General features: G+C 40.9%; 1 protein-coding gene across 2 annotated transcripts in view; it reads left to right on the forward strand.

Annotated features, from left to right (window-relative positions):
- Positions 1-8,898: 8,898 nt before the first annotated feature.
- Positions 8,899-15,839, forward strand: part of LOC129863820 (ceramide transfer protein-like) — a 36,472-nt gene continuing 29,531 nt past the window's right edge. The window contains exons 1-2 of one of the 2 annotated variants that reach the window (XM_055936101.1): positions 8,899-9,549; positions 12,894-13,028. In XM_055936101.1, coding sequence (XP_055792076.1) covers positions 9,433-9,549; positions 12,894-13,028 — 252 coding nt within the window. In that variant the 5' untranslated portion in view covers positions 8,899-9,432. The remainder of the gene's footprint in view (positions 9,550-12,893; positions 13,029-15,839) is intronic. The other variant, XM_055936102.1, reaches the window with a different exon arrangement.

Here is a 15,839-nt window from a genome sequence, read left to right on the forward strand (position 1 = left end):
GCAGCAATTTGTTTCAATAGCCTTTATTTGTTCTATATCATCGCAAATAGTAATTTACTTGTGAAAAAAAAAGGTAAAAAATAAAAAATCCTGAAATTCCAGGGCTGCAATAATTACAAAAAAAACATCAACATGTATAGTATAATCACTCATACTGTACAGTACTGTGAGGGTTCTAGTTCTCATCAACATGTATAGTATAACACTCATACTGTACAGTACTGTGAGGGTTCTAGTTCTCATCAACATGTATAGTATAATCACTCATACTGTACAGTACTGTGAGGGTTCTAGTTCTCATCAAGATGTATAGTATAATCACTCATACTGTACAGTACTGTGAGGGTTCTAGTTCTCATCAACATGTATAGTATAATCACTCATACCGTACAGTACTGTGAGTGTTCTAGTTCTCATCAACATGTATAGTATAATCACTCATACCGTACAGTACTGTGAGGGTTCTAGTTCTCATCAACATGTATAGTATAATCACTCATACTGTACAGTACTGTAAGGGTTCTAGTTCTCATCAACATGTATAGTATAATCACGCATACTGTACAGTACTATGGGGGTTCTAGTTCTCATCAACATGTATAGTATAGCACTCATACTGTACAGTACTGTGAGGGTTCTAGTTCTCATCAACATGTATAGTATAATCACTCATACTGTACAGTACTGTAAGGGTTCTAGTTCTCATCAACATGTATAGTATAATCACTCATACTGTACAGTACTGTGAGGGTTCTAGTTCTCATCAACATGTATAGTATAATCACTCATACTGTACAGTACTGTGAGGGTTCTAGTTCTCATCAACATGTATAGTATAATCACTCATACTGTACAGTACTGTGGGGGTTCTAGTTCTCATCAACATGTATAGTATAATCACTCATACTGTACAGTACTGTGAGGGTTCTAGTTCTCATCAACATGTATAGTATAATCACTCATACTGTACAGTACTGTGGGGGTTCTAGTTCTCATCAACATGTATAGTATAATCACTCATACTGTACAGTACTGTGAGGGTTCTAGTTCTCATCAACATGTATAGTATAATCACTCATACTGTACAGTACTGTGAGGGTTCTAGTTCTCATCAACATGTATAGTATAATCACTCATACTGTACAGTACTGTGAGGGTTCTAGTTCTCATCAACATGTATAGTATAATCACTCATACTGTACAGTACTGTGAGGGTTCTAGTTCTCATCAACATGTATAGTATAATCACTCATACTGTACAGTACTGTGAGGGTTCTAGTTCTCATCAACATGTATAGTATAATCACTCATACTGTACAGTACTGTGAGGGTTCTAGTTCTCATCAACATGTATAGTATATTCACTCATACCGTACAGTACTGTGAGGGTTCTAGTTCTCATCAACATGTATAGTATAATCACTCATACCGTACAGTACTGTGAGTGTTCTAGTTCTCATCAACATGTATAGTATAATCACTCATACCGTACAGTACTGTGAGGGTTCTAGTTCTCATCAACATGTATAGTATAATCACTCATACTGTACAGTACTGTGAGGGTTCTAGTTCTCATCAACATGTATAGTATAATCACTCATACTGTACAGTACTGTGAGGGTTCTAGTTCTCATCAACATGTATAGTATAATCACTCATACTGTACAGTACTGTGAGGGTTCTAGTTCTCATCAACATGTATAGTATAATCACTCATACTGTACAGTACTGTGAGGGTTCTAGTTCTCATCAACATGTATAGTATAATCACTCATACTGTACAGTACTGTGAGTGTTCTAGTTCTCATCAACATGTATAGTATAATCACTCATACTGTACAGTACTGTGAGGGTTCTAGTTCTCATCAACATGTATAGTATAATCACTCATACTGTACAATACTGTGAGGGTTCTAGTTCTCATCAACATGTATAGTATAATCACTCATACTGTACAGTACTGTGAGGGTTCTAGTTCTCATCAACATGTATAGTATAACACTCATACCGTACAGTACTGTGAGGGTTCTAGTTCTCATCAACATGTATAGTATAATCACTCATACCGTCCAGTACTGTGAGGGTTCTAGTTCTCATCAACATGTATAGTATAATCACTAATACTGTATAGTACTGTGAGGGTTCTAGTTCTCATCAACATGTATAGTATAATCACTCATACTGTACAGTACTGTGAGGGTTCTAGTTCTCATCAACATGTATAGTATAATCACTCATACTGTACAGTACTGTGAGGGTTCTAGTTCTCATCAACATGTATAGTATAACACTCATACTGTACAGTACTGTGAGGGTTCTAGTTCTCATCAACATGTATAGTATAACACTCATACTGTACAGTACTGTGAGGGTTCTAGTTCTCATCAACATGTATAGTATAATCACTAATACTGTACAGTACTGTGAGGGTTCTAGTTCTCATCAACATGTATAGTATAATCACTCATACTGTACAGTACTGTGAGGGTTCTAGTTCTCATCAACATGTATAGTATAATCACTCATACTGTACAGTATTGTGAGGGTTCTAGTTCTCATCAACCTGTAGAGTATAATCACTCATACTGTACAGTATTGTGAGGGTTCTAGTTCTCATCAACATGTATAGTATAATCACTCATACTGTACAGTACTGTGAGGGTTCTAGTTCTCATCAACATGTATAGTATAATCACTCATACTGTACAGTACTGTGAGTGTTCTAGTTCTCATCAACATGTATAGTATAATCACTAATATTGTACAGTACTGTGAGGGTTCTAGTTCTCATCAACATGTATAGTATAGTCACTCATACTGTACAGTACTGTGAGTGTTCTAGTTCTCATCAACATGTATAGTATAATCACTCATACTGTACAGTACTGTGAGGGTTCTAGTTCTCATCAACATGTATAGTATAATCACTAATACTGTACAGTACTGTGAGGGTTCTAGTTCTCATCAACATGTATAGTATAATCACTCATACTGTACAGTACTGTGAGGGTTCTAGTTCTCATCAACATGTATAGTATAATCACTCATACTGTACAGTATTGTGAGGGTTCTAGTTCTCATCAACCTGTAGAGTATAATCACTCATACTGTACAGTATTGTGAGGGTTCTAGTTCTCATCAACATGTATAGTATAATCACTCATACTGTACAGTACTGTGAGGGTTCTAGTTCTCATCAACATGTATAGTATAATCACTCATACTGTACAGTACTGTGAGTGTTCTAGTTCTCATCAACATGTATAGTATAATCACTAATATTGTACAGTACTGTGAGGGTTCTAGTTCTCATCAACATGTATAGTATAATCACTAATACTGTACAGTACTGTGAGGGTTCTAGTTCTCATCAACATGTAGAGTATAATCACTAATACTGTACAGTACTGTGAGGGTTCTAGTTCTCATCAACATGTATAGTATAATCACTCATACTGTACAGTACTGTGAGGGTTCTAGTTCTCATCAACATGTATAGTATAATCACTCATACTGTACAGTACTGTGAGTGTTCTAGTTCTCATCAACATGTATAGTATAATCACTAATATTGTACAGTACTGTGAGGGTTCTAGTTCTCATCAACATGTATAGTATAATCACTAATACTGTACAGTACTGTGAGGGTTCTAGTTCTCATCAACATGTAGAGTATAATCACTAATACTGTACAGTACTGTGAGGGTTCTAGTTCTCATCAACATGTAGAGTATAACACTCATACTGTACAGTACTGTGAGGGTTCTAGTTCTCATCAACATGTATAGTATAATCACTCATACCGTACAGTACTGTGAGGGTTCTAGTTCTCATCAACATGTATAGTATAACACTCATACTGCACAGTACTGTGAGGGTTCTAGTTCTCATCAACATGTATAGTATAATCACTCATACTGTACAGTACTGTGAGGGTTCTAGTTCTCATCAACATGTATAGTATAACACTCATACTGTACAGTACTGTGAGGGTTCTAGTCCTCATCAACATGTATAGTATAATCACTCATACTGTACAGTACTGTGAGGGTTCTTGTTCTCATCAACATGTATAGTATAATCACTCATACTGTACAGTACTGTGAGGGTTCTAGTTCTCATCAACATGTATAGTATAACACTCATACTGTACAGTACTGTGAGGGTTCTAGTTCTCATGAACATGTATAGTATAATCACTCATACTGTACAGTACTGTGAGGGTTCTAGTTCTCATCGACATGTATAGTATAATCACTCATACTGTACAGTACTGTGAGGGTTCTAGTTCTCATCAACATGTAGAGTATAATCACTCATACTGTACAGTACTGTGAGGGTTCTAGTTCTCATCAAGATGTATAGTATAATCACTCATACTGTACAGTACTGTGAGGGTTCTAGTTCTCATCAACATGTATAGTATAATCACTCATACTGTACAGTACTGTGAGGGTTCTAGTTCTCATCAACATGTATAGTATGATCACTCATACTGTACAGTACTGTGAGGGTTCTAGTTCTCATCAACATGTATAGTATAATCACTCATACTGTACAGTATTGTGAGGGTTCTAGTTCTCTCTCTCTCTCTCCTGCATTTGGCCACAAGTTCTCATCAACATCACATCTTATGTCTTCTCTGGCGATGCATCTTGGAAAGTATTTTCTTGAATGTCTAATCCAACCCTGGCAGTCTTCAGGAGAAATGTCTTCACACCCCGCATTCATGTCCAGTGAGGACATCTGGTCATGTGGATGGTGGTCATAAACCTTCCACCTCCATGCAGAGAAAAACTCCTCTATGGGGTTTAGGAAGGGGGAGAATGGAGGTAGGAATAGAACTGACATCCTGGGATGTGCAGCAAGCCAGTCTGACTGCAGCAGAGTGGTGGAATGCCACATTATCCCACACCACAATGAAGGTAGGGGAGTTTCTTGCCCCTCTCTCCTCAGCTGGCACAAGTTGATTATGCAGGTCATCCAGAAAAGAAATGAGCCTCTCTGAATTGTAGGGGCCAATGAGTGGTTTGTTTGTGTAACAGCAAACGGTCATTGGACAGTGCTGCACACATGGTGATGTTAGTGCCTCTCTGGCCTGGGACATCCACGGTTGCTCTCTGTCCAATCACATTTCTTAACCTGCGGCGTTTTTGCCAGGTTGAATCCCCATTCATCCACAAAGATGGCAAACGGCAAACTGCACATACAGTCATCTCCATTACTCTCCAAAATACATTCATACCTTACATTATGCATAGCTGTGTATGTACCCTGTTTGGTTATTGAACAGACATCTTACCTGGACATATTGATACCGGATTTCTTTCACACGTTCACCGTTTCTCTCAAAGGGTACAGTGTACAGCTGCTTAATCCTTATTTTATGTTTCTCTGGGACTCTGGCAATTATCGTTGTGCTGACCGTATTCACATTCCCAAAAGTGATACTGCCTGCCAGCACTCTGTCCTGAATTTCCCACAGTTTTATTTTATTGTTGCCAATTACCATGTCAACAATGGCAATTTCCTGCACATCTGATAATATTCTGCCTCTCCCTCCTGTGGGAGGCAACCTTTGGATCCTACTGAAAAACACAAAACAATCAATATATTTCAAAATGTCAGTACATGTAAAAATGTGAACATAGTGTATTGTACTGTAATATGTAGTTCAATTATCATTGAAGGATGCACATCTCACCTGTTGTTTTGCTGGAAAATTCGTACTATTGATGCAACTGTTGAACGCTGCAGATTTGGTTGCACCCTTAAACCGGCCTCTCTCAAAGAGAGACCATGGTTTACAACATGGTCAATAATTGTGGCCCTTATCTCATCAGTGACCACCACTCTTGGTCTTCCTCTCCTTTGTCCTCCACACATTCTCCCTCTCCCTGCCACTCTTCTCCCCCCACCAACCTGTCTTCCTTGATCCATGTTTGAAAAACTAAATCATTCCGAAGCCGTCCTCTTTTGTCTGTTTGGTAACGAGACTTAAACAGGACAGGTAAGGCTTTCAGCTGAAACTGCAATCAGCTGCGTTCGGAATGAATTTCTATATGTTTCAATCTGGTTACTGCAGAAATGCACGACATTTTCCATCATTCTGTTTTGAATGTGTCTTTAACAGTTTTGGAAACAGTGTGTTAGCGTTTGAAAACATGTGCTGCAAATATATAGTTTTGCAGGTGGTGGAGTATGAATGAGAAAGGAGTTCATGGATTTCAGAGAATGTGGTCATTGAATGCATTTTGTGTGAAAGCAATGAAAAATGATTCACAGTTTGGTCCACATACACTTCTGTTTTGCTGACTGTGTGAAGAGTTTTGACAATGTGACTTCAGTTTTGAACAATGCATCTTAGAAATTGAAATAAACTGTAACATATCTTTACTTTTACTCAAGTATGACAATTGGGTACTATTACTACCACTGGGATTATGCTTGCATTTTATCAAACTCTCTGACGTGAGTTATCCACATAAGTATAATAACACTAACGTTGCTAATTTATGCTGAGCTTTGCCTGGAATCCACAGAGCTGGAGGTAATCTGCTGCTTCCTGTGAAGAGGGATGGTATTGTTGTTTGGTTAACAGAGGTGTGTGTGTGTGTGTGTGTGTGTGTGTGTGTGTGTGTGTGTGTGTGTGTGTGTGTGTGTGTGTGTGTGTGTGTGTGTGTGTGTGTGTGTGTGTGTGTGTGTGTGTGTGTGTGTGTGTTCAGCAAAGGGAGGTCTTGTGGTTTCCTCTCACGGGTCTCATGATCGCACTGAGCTCCAAGTCAGAGCCATGGAACCCATGACACAGTTACATGGTGACCTGCTAATAGTGGAGAATGCACTCAGGCTCAGAACTAGGATCAGTTCACCCTCTCTAAATGCCCATTTTAAATCCACAAAACTGACCCAAGATCAGTGTTTATGGCTAATTTAAACACAAACATGTACACACACTTGGCTGCATACCACTGTGATATACCACTGTGATATACATATGGTTATAAGTAGAATAGAATCAGAGGGACACATCTAGCTGAGCCATTCTGGAAATCATAGCATAGCATAGGCCATCTCATCTCAGACTGGAGGAGAGAATAAGGACAGGTATATCACTCAGGCGTGTGTGTGTGTGTGTGACAGGGAGAGCAGCCCAGCCAAGCGAGCATGGATTGTCACATGACTGTGACTTATACTTAAAACTCTCCTTTGAGTCAGCTCATGTGTTCTTACTAATATGACTGGTGGAGTGAGGGAGGGACAGAGAGGGAGGGGGTGCGACAAGAAGATGAATGAAGTTGGGGCTTTGGGGATGTCATTGACGGTTAGAGGGAGGGCTTTAAGAATTGAGTAAGGGATGTTGTCGGTGGGTAGGCTATTTGTGTGTGTGTGTGTGTGTGTGTGTGTGTGTGTGTGTGTGTGTGTGTGTGTGTGTGTGTGTGTGTGTGTGTGCTTCTACATCTGCATTGCTTGCTGTTTGGGGTTTTAGGCTGGGTTTCTGTATAAGCACTTTGTGACATCTGCTGATGTAAAAAAAAGCTTTATAAATAAATGTGACTGGTTGATTGATTACTAGGCCACATAAATCACTATTTTCCCACTTATATGACAACACAGATATTATACAGGTAGGTGGGTCTGTGGGTCTGTTCTAATGGGTTGTTTCTGAAACACATACACACTAATCTACTGTCATCAACAAATAGTGGTGTACTGTTCCATTCACACCAGGACATACTGATCTCAAGTGACATTTTAATTTACAAAACCTGTTTGTTCATTGAGATGATAGCAAATAGCTAACTAGGGCTTGACCCTTGATCAGGGGACCCTCTGGGATAGTCATTCCCACCTGTGCCATGAAAATCCAGACCTCTTGGCAGATATGTTTGTTAGTCTGTCCTATAATAGACACATAAGATCAAAGGAGCATGGCATGTGAATGAGAAATAATGCATATATAGTCAATGACATGATATGCCATGCTATTTAGGCCATATCTATTGATCACTGCAGCTGTACATAGCCCATTGAGTGTCTGCTGCCAACACAATGACTCAACTCTAGCCACTTTAATAATGGAAAAATTGATGTAATAAATGTTTCACTAGCCACTTTAAACAATGCCACTTTATATAATGTTTACATACCCTACATTACTCATCTCATATGTATATACTGTACTCTATACCATCTACTGCATCTTGCCTATGCCGTTCGGCCATCACTCATCATATATTTTTATGTACATATTCTTATTCATTCCTTTACACTTGTGTGTATAAGGTAGTTGTTGTGAAATTGTTAGGTTAGATTACTTGTTAGATATTACTGCATTGTCGGAACTAGAAGCACAAGCATTTCGCTACACTCGCAATAACATCTGCTAACCATGTGTATGTGACAAATAACATTTGATTTGATTTGTAAATAGCCCTTCCAACTACCTACCTCATCCCCATATTGTTTTTATTTACTTTGTTGCTCTTTTGCACACCAGTATGTCTACTTGCACATCATCATCTGCACATCTATCACTCCAGTGTTAATTTGCTAAATTGTAATTACTTCGCTACTATGGCCTATTTATTGCCTTACCTCCTTACTCCATTTGCACACACTTTATATAGATTTATCTATAGTGTAATTGACTGTACTTTTGTTGAGCCCATGTGTAACTCTGTGTTGTTGTTTTTTGTCGCACTGCTTTGCTACATCTTGGCCAAGTCGCAGTTTTAAATGAGAATTTATTCTCAACTGGCCTACCTGGTTAAATAAATGTGAGAAAAAACAAATAATAATAATAACTATATGTTGTACACGAAGGAGGGGCTTGCTTTATTTTTCGGGAATAGTTTAAGTGACGTCACCCCAGCAGCCAGCGCCCCTTCCACCCAAGCCCTAACACGCTCCTCCACTCGAATTCTACAGGCGTGTACATGGTGCCTGGTAGAGCTGTCAGCCGCAATATAAATACATATCTACTGGTATAGAGCGTTTTTTTGTCGTAGTAAAGTAGGGATTACATTACCAAATCAGTTAGAAGATCGACATTCTTTATTTAAACGAGCTACTCGTGTTTTGAATATTTAAAACTGGACCGTTTGCCGCTAGAAGAAGTAACATAAAGGGGCGGGTGCGATTTCATTGCGAGCTCCAGTCCTGTGCAACACCTCAGCTAATCTGACGTTACAGTCTGGTGAGAAATACTGTCACTGAGCCTGCCAGGTGAAGAGCACATTTTGACGAACACTAGCGGTGAAATAATTATTTAGGCCATTTTTATAGTTATATGTGTCTTTCCTAACACCGAGGTGTCACGCGGATGATATTGCGCTGTCATTATTTGACTTTCATTTTTTTTTTATATCTGTATTTATTCTATTGACTGTCAGATAACGTTAGCTTGTTAGCAAGATAGCTAGTTAAACAACAATGTCGGATAACCAGAGCTGGAATTCTTCGGGTTCCGATGAAGATGTGGAGACGTCGGAATCGGGAGTCGGGCAGCCAGTTGTTGGTATCGCCGAGCTTGGTGGAATCATCAGCAAGGTAACTTTAACGTCTAAACTGGTTTTAGGCTCACTCCCCCTCTTCATAAGATACAAAAATTAAACAGGTTGATAATTTGAGGGTTCTTCGCCAGTACGGATGTGGGCTAGTTCAACGAAGCAGTGTTGGTTTCCCCCGCAGCTCAGAGCCAACTGTGGACGAATGTAACCGCTGAAAGGCGTTACATGAAAGGTTTTCAATAGCTAACTAAGCTTTATAGAATCAGTTATTGCCTGATTGATCTAATTGAAAGCTGTGTGGGGTTGTCATTCTAAAGGGATTGTATGCCTGACCTACTAACCCAAGCATGTTGAGAGCATAAAAATGTAATTAATAAAACGCGTTATGAATCTCGAATCCTGACAATTTGACTGATAAACTTATGGGTACACTTGCAATGGCTGCCTGGCATTTCCATGGTAATGTAGAATGTTCATTCAAATTATGCTAACTAATGTGGCTCATGCAATGGATTGTATACTGAACCAAAATATAAACGCGGCATGTAAAGTGTTGGTCCCATGTTTCATGAGTTGAAATAAAAGATCGCAGAAATGTTCCATACGCACAAAAGCTTATTTCAATTAAATGTTTTGCACAAATTTGTTTATATCCCTGTTAGTGAGCATTTCTCATTTGCCAAGATAATCCATTCACCTGACAGGTGTGGTATGGCAATAAGCTGATTTAATGGCATGATCAATACACAGGTGCACCTTGTGCTGGTGGACAATAAAAGGCCACTCTAAAAATGTACAGTTTTGTCACACAACACAATGTCACAAGATGTCTCATGTTTTCAGGGAGTGTACAATTGGTATGCTGACTGCAGGAATGTCCACCAGATCTGTTGCCAGAGAATTTAATGTTAATTTCTCAACCATAAGCTGCCTCCAACGTCATTTTAGAGAATTTGGCAGTACGTCCAACCGGCCTCACAACCACGGACCATGGATAACGACGCCAGCCCAAGACCTCCACATCTGGCTTCTTCACCTGCGGGATGGTCTGAGACCAGCCACCCAGACAGCTAATATAACTGTGGGTTTGCACAAACAAAGAATTACTGCACAAACTGTCAGACACAGTCTCAGGGAAGTTCATCTGGTTCTCGTCGTCCTCACCAGGGTCTTGACCTGACTGCAGTTCGGCGTCGTAACCAACTTCAGAGGGTAAATGCTCACCTTCGTTGGCCACTGGAGAAGTGTGCTCTTCACCAATGAATCCCAGTTTCAACTGTACCGGGCAGATGGCAGACAGCGTGTATGGCATCGTGTGGGCGAGCGGTTTGCTGATGTCAAAATTGTGAACAGAGTGCCCCATGTTGGGGTTATGGTATGGGCAGGCATAAGCTACGGACAAGGAAAACAATTGCATTTTATCGATGGCAATTTGAATGCACAGAGATACTGTGACGAGATATCTGAGGCCCATTGTTGTGCCATTAATCCGCTGCCATCACCTCATGTTTCAGCGTGATAATGCACGGCCCATGTCGCAAGGATCTGTACACAATTCCTGGAAGCTGAAAATTGCCACGGTTCTTCCATGGCCTGCATACTCACCAGACGTGTCACCCATGGAGCATGTTTGGGATGCTCTGGATTGACATGTACGACAGCGTGTTCCAGTTCCCGCTAATATCCAGTATCCATTGAAGAGGAGAGGGACAACATTCCACAGGCCACAATCAACAGTCTGATCAACTCTATGCGATGGAGATGTGTCCTGCAGCATGAGGCAAGTGGTGGTCACACTAGATACTGACTGGTTTTCTGATCGACACCCCTAACTTTTTTTAAAGGTGTATATATGACCAACAGATGCATATCTGTATTCCCAGTCGTCTGAAATCCATAGATTAGGGCATAATGAATTTATTTCAATTGACTGATTTCCTTATGAACTGTAAAATCTTTGAAATTGTATTTTTATATTTTTGTATAGTGCATTTTATGTAGTTTGAGTTGCTTCAACAAATTACAGCTCAGAATGATGGGTGCACTTTCTGCTTTTACTTCCTGCTTTGCTCCTATGGGCTAGTTGAAAGATGACAATGGGATTCTAATATACCATAACTCTGCAAAACTGGTACCAGCGTTGCTAGTTAGCAACGTTGCTAGTAGTTATCAATAAAGGTCCAATAAATGTATTCATTTTCTAACGCTGCTGCATGGAATTATTACGTTGTCTTAACCTGTATATTTTAGACCTAGCCTAGTATCGGTGCACATAACAATGGCTGTCAGTCTTCCCATTATGCCATCATTGACTTGAATGGGGATGCCCTTTCTATTCACTCTATTTCTATGGCTTGGGAGATTATTGCACGTCATCATGCTAAACTCACCTGCGCCGTCATAGTGAGCCCCTTACACATGATACATGAGTTTTAGATGGATGAACATTACATTCCTTATATTCTCTTGTTTTTATACAGCCGTGTGTGTGAGAGAAAGAGATTGTGCGTGAGTGCTTGCCACAGATTGTTACCTCAGATTGTTGCCACAGTAGAAGATTGCATCGAAACATTTAGTCAAGAATTGGATATGAATGTGGATGTTATAGACTTAGCCAGTGAGCTCAAAGCACAGTAAGTTTACGGTTTGTGTGTCCCACTGGCTATCCTAATCACGACTCTCCCGTCCTAGTGTTTCATCACCTACCCGTTGTGTGTCCCACTGGCTATCCTAATCACGACTCTCCCGTCCTAGTGTTTCATCACCTACCCGTTGTGTGTCCCACTGGCTATCCTAATCACGACTCTCCCGTCCTAGTGTTTCATCACCTACCCGTTGTGTGTCCCACTGGCTATCCTAATCACGACTCTCCCGTCCTAGTGTTTCATCACCTACCCGTTGTGTGTCCCACTGGCTATCCTAATCACGACTCTCCCGTCCTAGTGTTTCATCACCTACCCGTTGTGTGTCCCACTGGCTATCCTAATCACGACTCTCCCGTCCTAGTGTTTCATCACCTACCCGTTGTGTGTCCCACTGGCTATCCTAATCACGACTCTCCCGTCCTAGTGTTTCATCACCTACCCGTTGTGTGTCCCACTGGCTATCCTAATCACGACTCTCCCGTCCTAGTGTTTCATCACCTACCCGTTGTGTGACTTGAAAGGGTTGTTTTCATCCAATTCAAATGTCTCATTTAGTGTTTGTTTTTTTCAGATTGCTTGAATTGTCAGTGTTACTGTTGTAGCCAACTAATGTGTCCCAGACTATCGTGCGCATCCTCATTATCACTTTGTAAATCCCTCCCTCATAGTGAGGTAAATTCCTCCCTCATAGTGAGGTAACTTTTTTTTTTTTTAATGTTACGTTCTCCTCTCCCTTCAGTGGACTAACTACATCCATGGCTGGCAGGATCGCTGGGTGGTCCTGAAGAACAACACTCTGAGCTACTACAAGTCTCAGGACGAGAGAGAGTTCGGCTGCAGAGGGTCCCTGTGTCTCAGCAAGGCTGTAATCACTGTGAGTATGCTACCCTGTTCTATAGACCAGTGATTCCCAAACTGCGGCGGGCCCCCTAGCAGGGTTCTACGCTGACCTTTTAAAAAAACTGTCCGTTGACAGTTTGACTGTAGAGGTTCCCTCTGCCTCAACAAGGCTTTTGTCCCTGAGTACATATAATAGGTAATACTGTACCACGTTACTATTCATGGTTTCTGATATACACTGTTACGAAGAGAGCAATAGGGAACAGCTGTAGAGGGTCCCTGTATGTCAGCAAGGCTGTCTTCCTTGTGAGTAGATGTCCGAGCTCAGACCTACAAGACAAATTCTGTCGTTTTATGGCATAACAACATTCTGAGGAATGGTCTGGCTTTGGGTCATTGGCCAACGGATCTGGACCTGGCTAGGACAAAATGCCAATGTTCCAAGGTGTAGGGATGGAGCAAGCCGAGCAAAGATTAGGGGCACAGTGGTATCTCCTGACTCAAGCTGCCTGCCAAGTCAACACACACACAGCAGGGCACAGTGCGGCGTGTGGAAGTGTGTTTGGGTCAGAGAATGACCTGACATGTCTGGCGCTGTGCCAAGATCACAATTCAGCACATACTTCTGAGCTCTTGTTGATTTCTGACTCCAGTTGAATTAGTGGGTATGTGAATGATCTGGAAGTGGTATTTTATGGACAGTGTAACAAGCTAATGAGGGATCAGCTATGGACAACGGCATACATTTGACATGGAATCTAAAATGTGCCTGGAATCCAAAATGTGCCCTCCTAATCAACTGAGAGAAACTAGCTACCAAAAGCATCTTATGGCTCAAGTTCATTGTTAGAATCATATGGTTCTAAAGATTAACTTCAACTTAAGATGCCCTTGGGGAACCGGGCCCAGAGCTATAGCTGAGTGTATGACTGAGCAGAAGAAACTGTTTTCATTTAAAAACAAAAACAACACAAAACTCCTGATTGCGACTTAGTGCTGGAGGGTAAGTAGCTTGTCAGGTGACTGCTGGTTTCAACACAACACTCTGAGCTGGGATAAACTTAAGCCCTACTCAGATCCTTTCACAATGCATCCTTCCTTCCTCCCTTCCTTGAAGTAATCACTGATCTAAGGCCTAGATTCAATCAGATCGAGCGTTAACCGGACATATAGCCGACACGAGCATAGCTGATGTTTTGGTAGTGTCGGAGGTTTAACTGCGTTGGAGCTGTCAAATTGATGAGCAGCTGCTCTTGTGATTGTCACGAAGCTACACCCGTCCCACTTGCCTCAGAAGTTAAGAACGAGAAAGTGACAACTATAGGCCTATAGAAATTGAGGTGTAGATTACATCTCACATTCCAGTGTTCGGACTTGTAAACGAGGGGAAATGGGATTTCTCTTAATGCAACCCTGTGCAGCCAATGGCAATGTCCACTAGGTATAACACCGGGAGCCACTTGTGGATTTGACAGTTCTAACGCAGTTCCACCTCCGACACCGGCAAAACAACCACTCTGCGGGTGTCATCTAGCGTAGATCTAACACTATTTGATCAAGGCAAGGGGGAAAGCTATCATAGCTTTTACCAATCCGGTCATGTCATCCACTGACCATAGCAGGATGATGACACGAATGAGAAAAGAGGATGGGTTCAAAGGTCAGGTTGTCATGGTAACTGATGAACGTTGAAGACTGATTCCTCAGGGCTTTGAACCCTGTGAACCGTCACTGTCCTGTAACTGGCAGCTCAGTGGTTTGCCAAGCACATTATCATATCCCACCACCGTGTGTACACACACACACACACACACACACACAGCAGGATGAATGAGTGACTGTTCCCGGGCTGGTCAGAGTGGTCAATCCATTCAGTCAGTATTTATTCAGCTTCATCCATTTTCTACCACTGTAAATATTAACTTCCACTGTGTGTGTAATTTAGTCTATGTTCCAGACCTGGGGAGCAAACTTTCCATAACGGAAGCTTCCATTTGATCATAAGAAATCAACAATGGAAACAAACAAAACAAAATATGCCCCCTGGCTCAGACACAATATGAATAGAATGTAAAATGTTTGTGTGTGTGAGAGACACTCGCCAGTAGGGCTGTCCTCGACAAAAAAATGTTTAACCTTATTTTTCCCATATAGAATAAAATCAACTACATATGTATGCACTGAGCTTGTCTGATGCTTTAAGCATACTGAGATATTCAATAACTAAGATGCACAAATGACTCAAGAAAGAGCCCGATAGTCAGTGTTAAAAAGAAAAGGACAGCGAGGGCCTGTGTGGTTGGCGCACGTTGTCTCGCTCTCCTCTTTACTGCATCAAAAAAGCACCACAGCAAGTGTTTGTGCTGGAGCTCAACATTTCACTCATTTAGTTTCTGACTGAAAGGTTATGTTACCAAAATCCATAATTTGTTTAGGAAAACTATTCCCTCAACCCTTGCTCTCTTCACGTGATATGTATGCATCGCATGCATGTGACCAATAGGGCCTTGACCTATAGCCTATCATAATCACATCAATAAATTGGTTATACCCAAACTCCGAACTCAGTAACAAGTGACAGCAAAATGCATGTAGAAGACGTGAAAGAAACTCAAAGCGGGCGAATGTTTACTGGTTGCTCAGGAGGGAAAGGGGACGTCAGATGTGTGAGACATTTTACTTAGTTGTGGAAACTACTGGGGATCAAGAAAAAGGAGGGTATAGGAGCAAGCGTTGCGTGAGTATTGTGTGCCAAACAATTGCTGTTAGATTACAATATTTTTTTTTAATTCTGACCATTTGTAACAGTGTAAACTGCACTAAATAAATAAGTGTAGGAGAGAGT

This window comes from Salvelinus fontinalis, chromosome 10 (genome assembly GCF_029448725.1).
Source record: "Salvelinus fontinalis isolate EN_2023a chromosome 10, ASM2944872v1, whole genome shotgun sequence".
In the NCBI taxonomy this organism is placed as follows: domain Eukaryota; kingdom Metazoa; phylum Chordata; class Actinopteri; order Salmoniformes; family Salmonidae; genus Salvelinus; species Salvelinus fontinalis.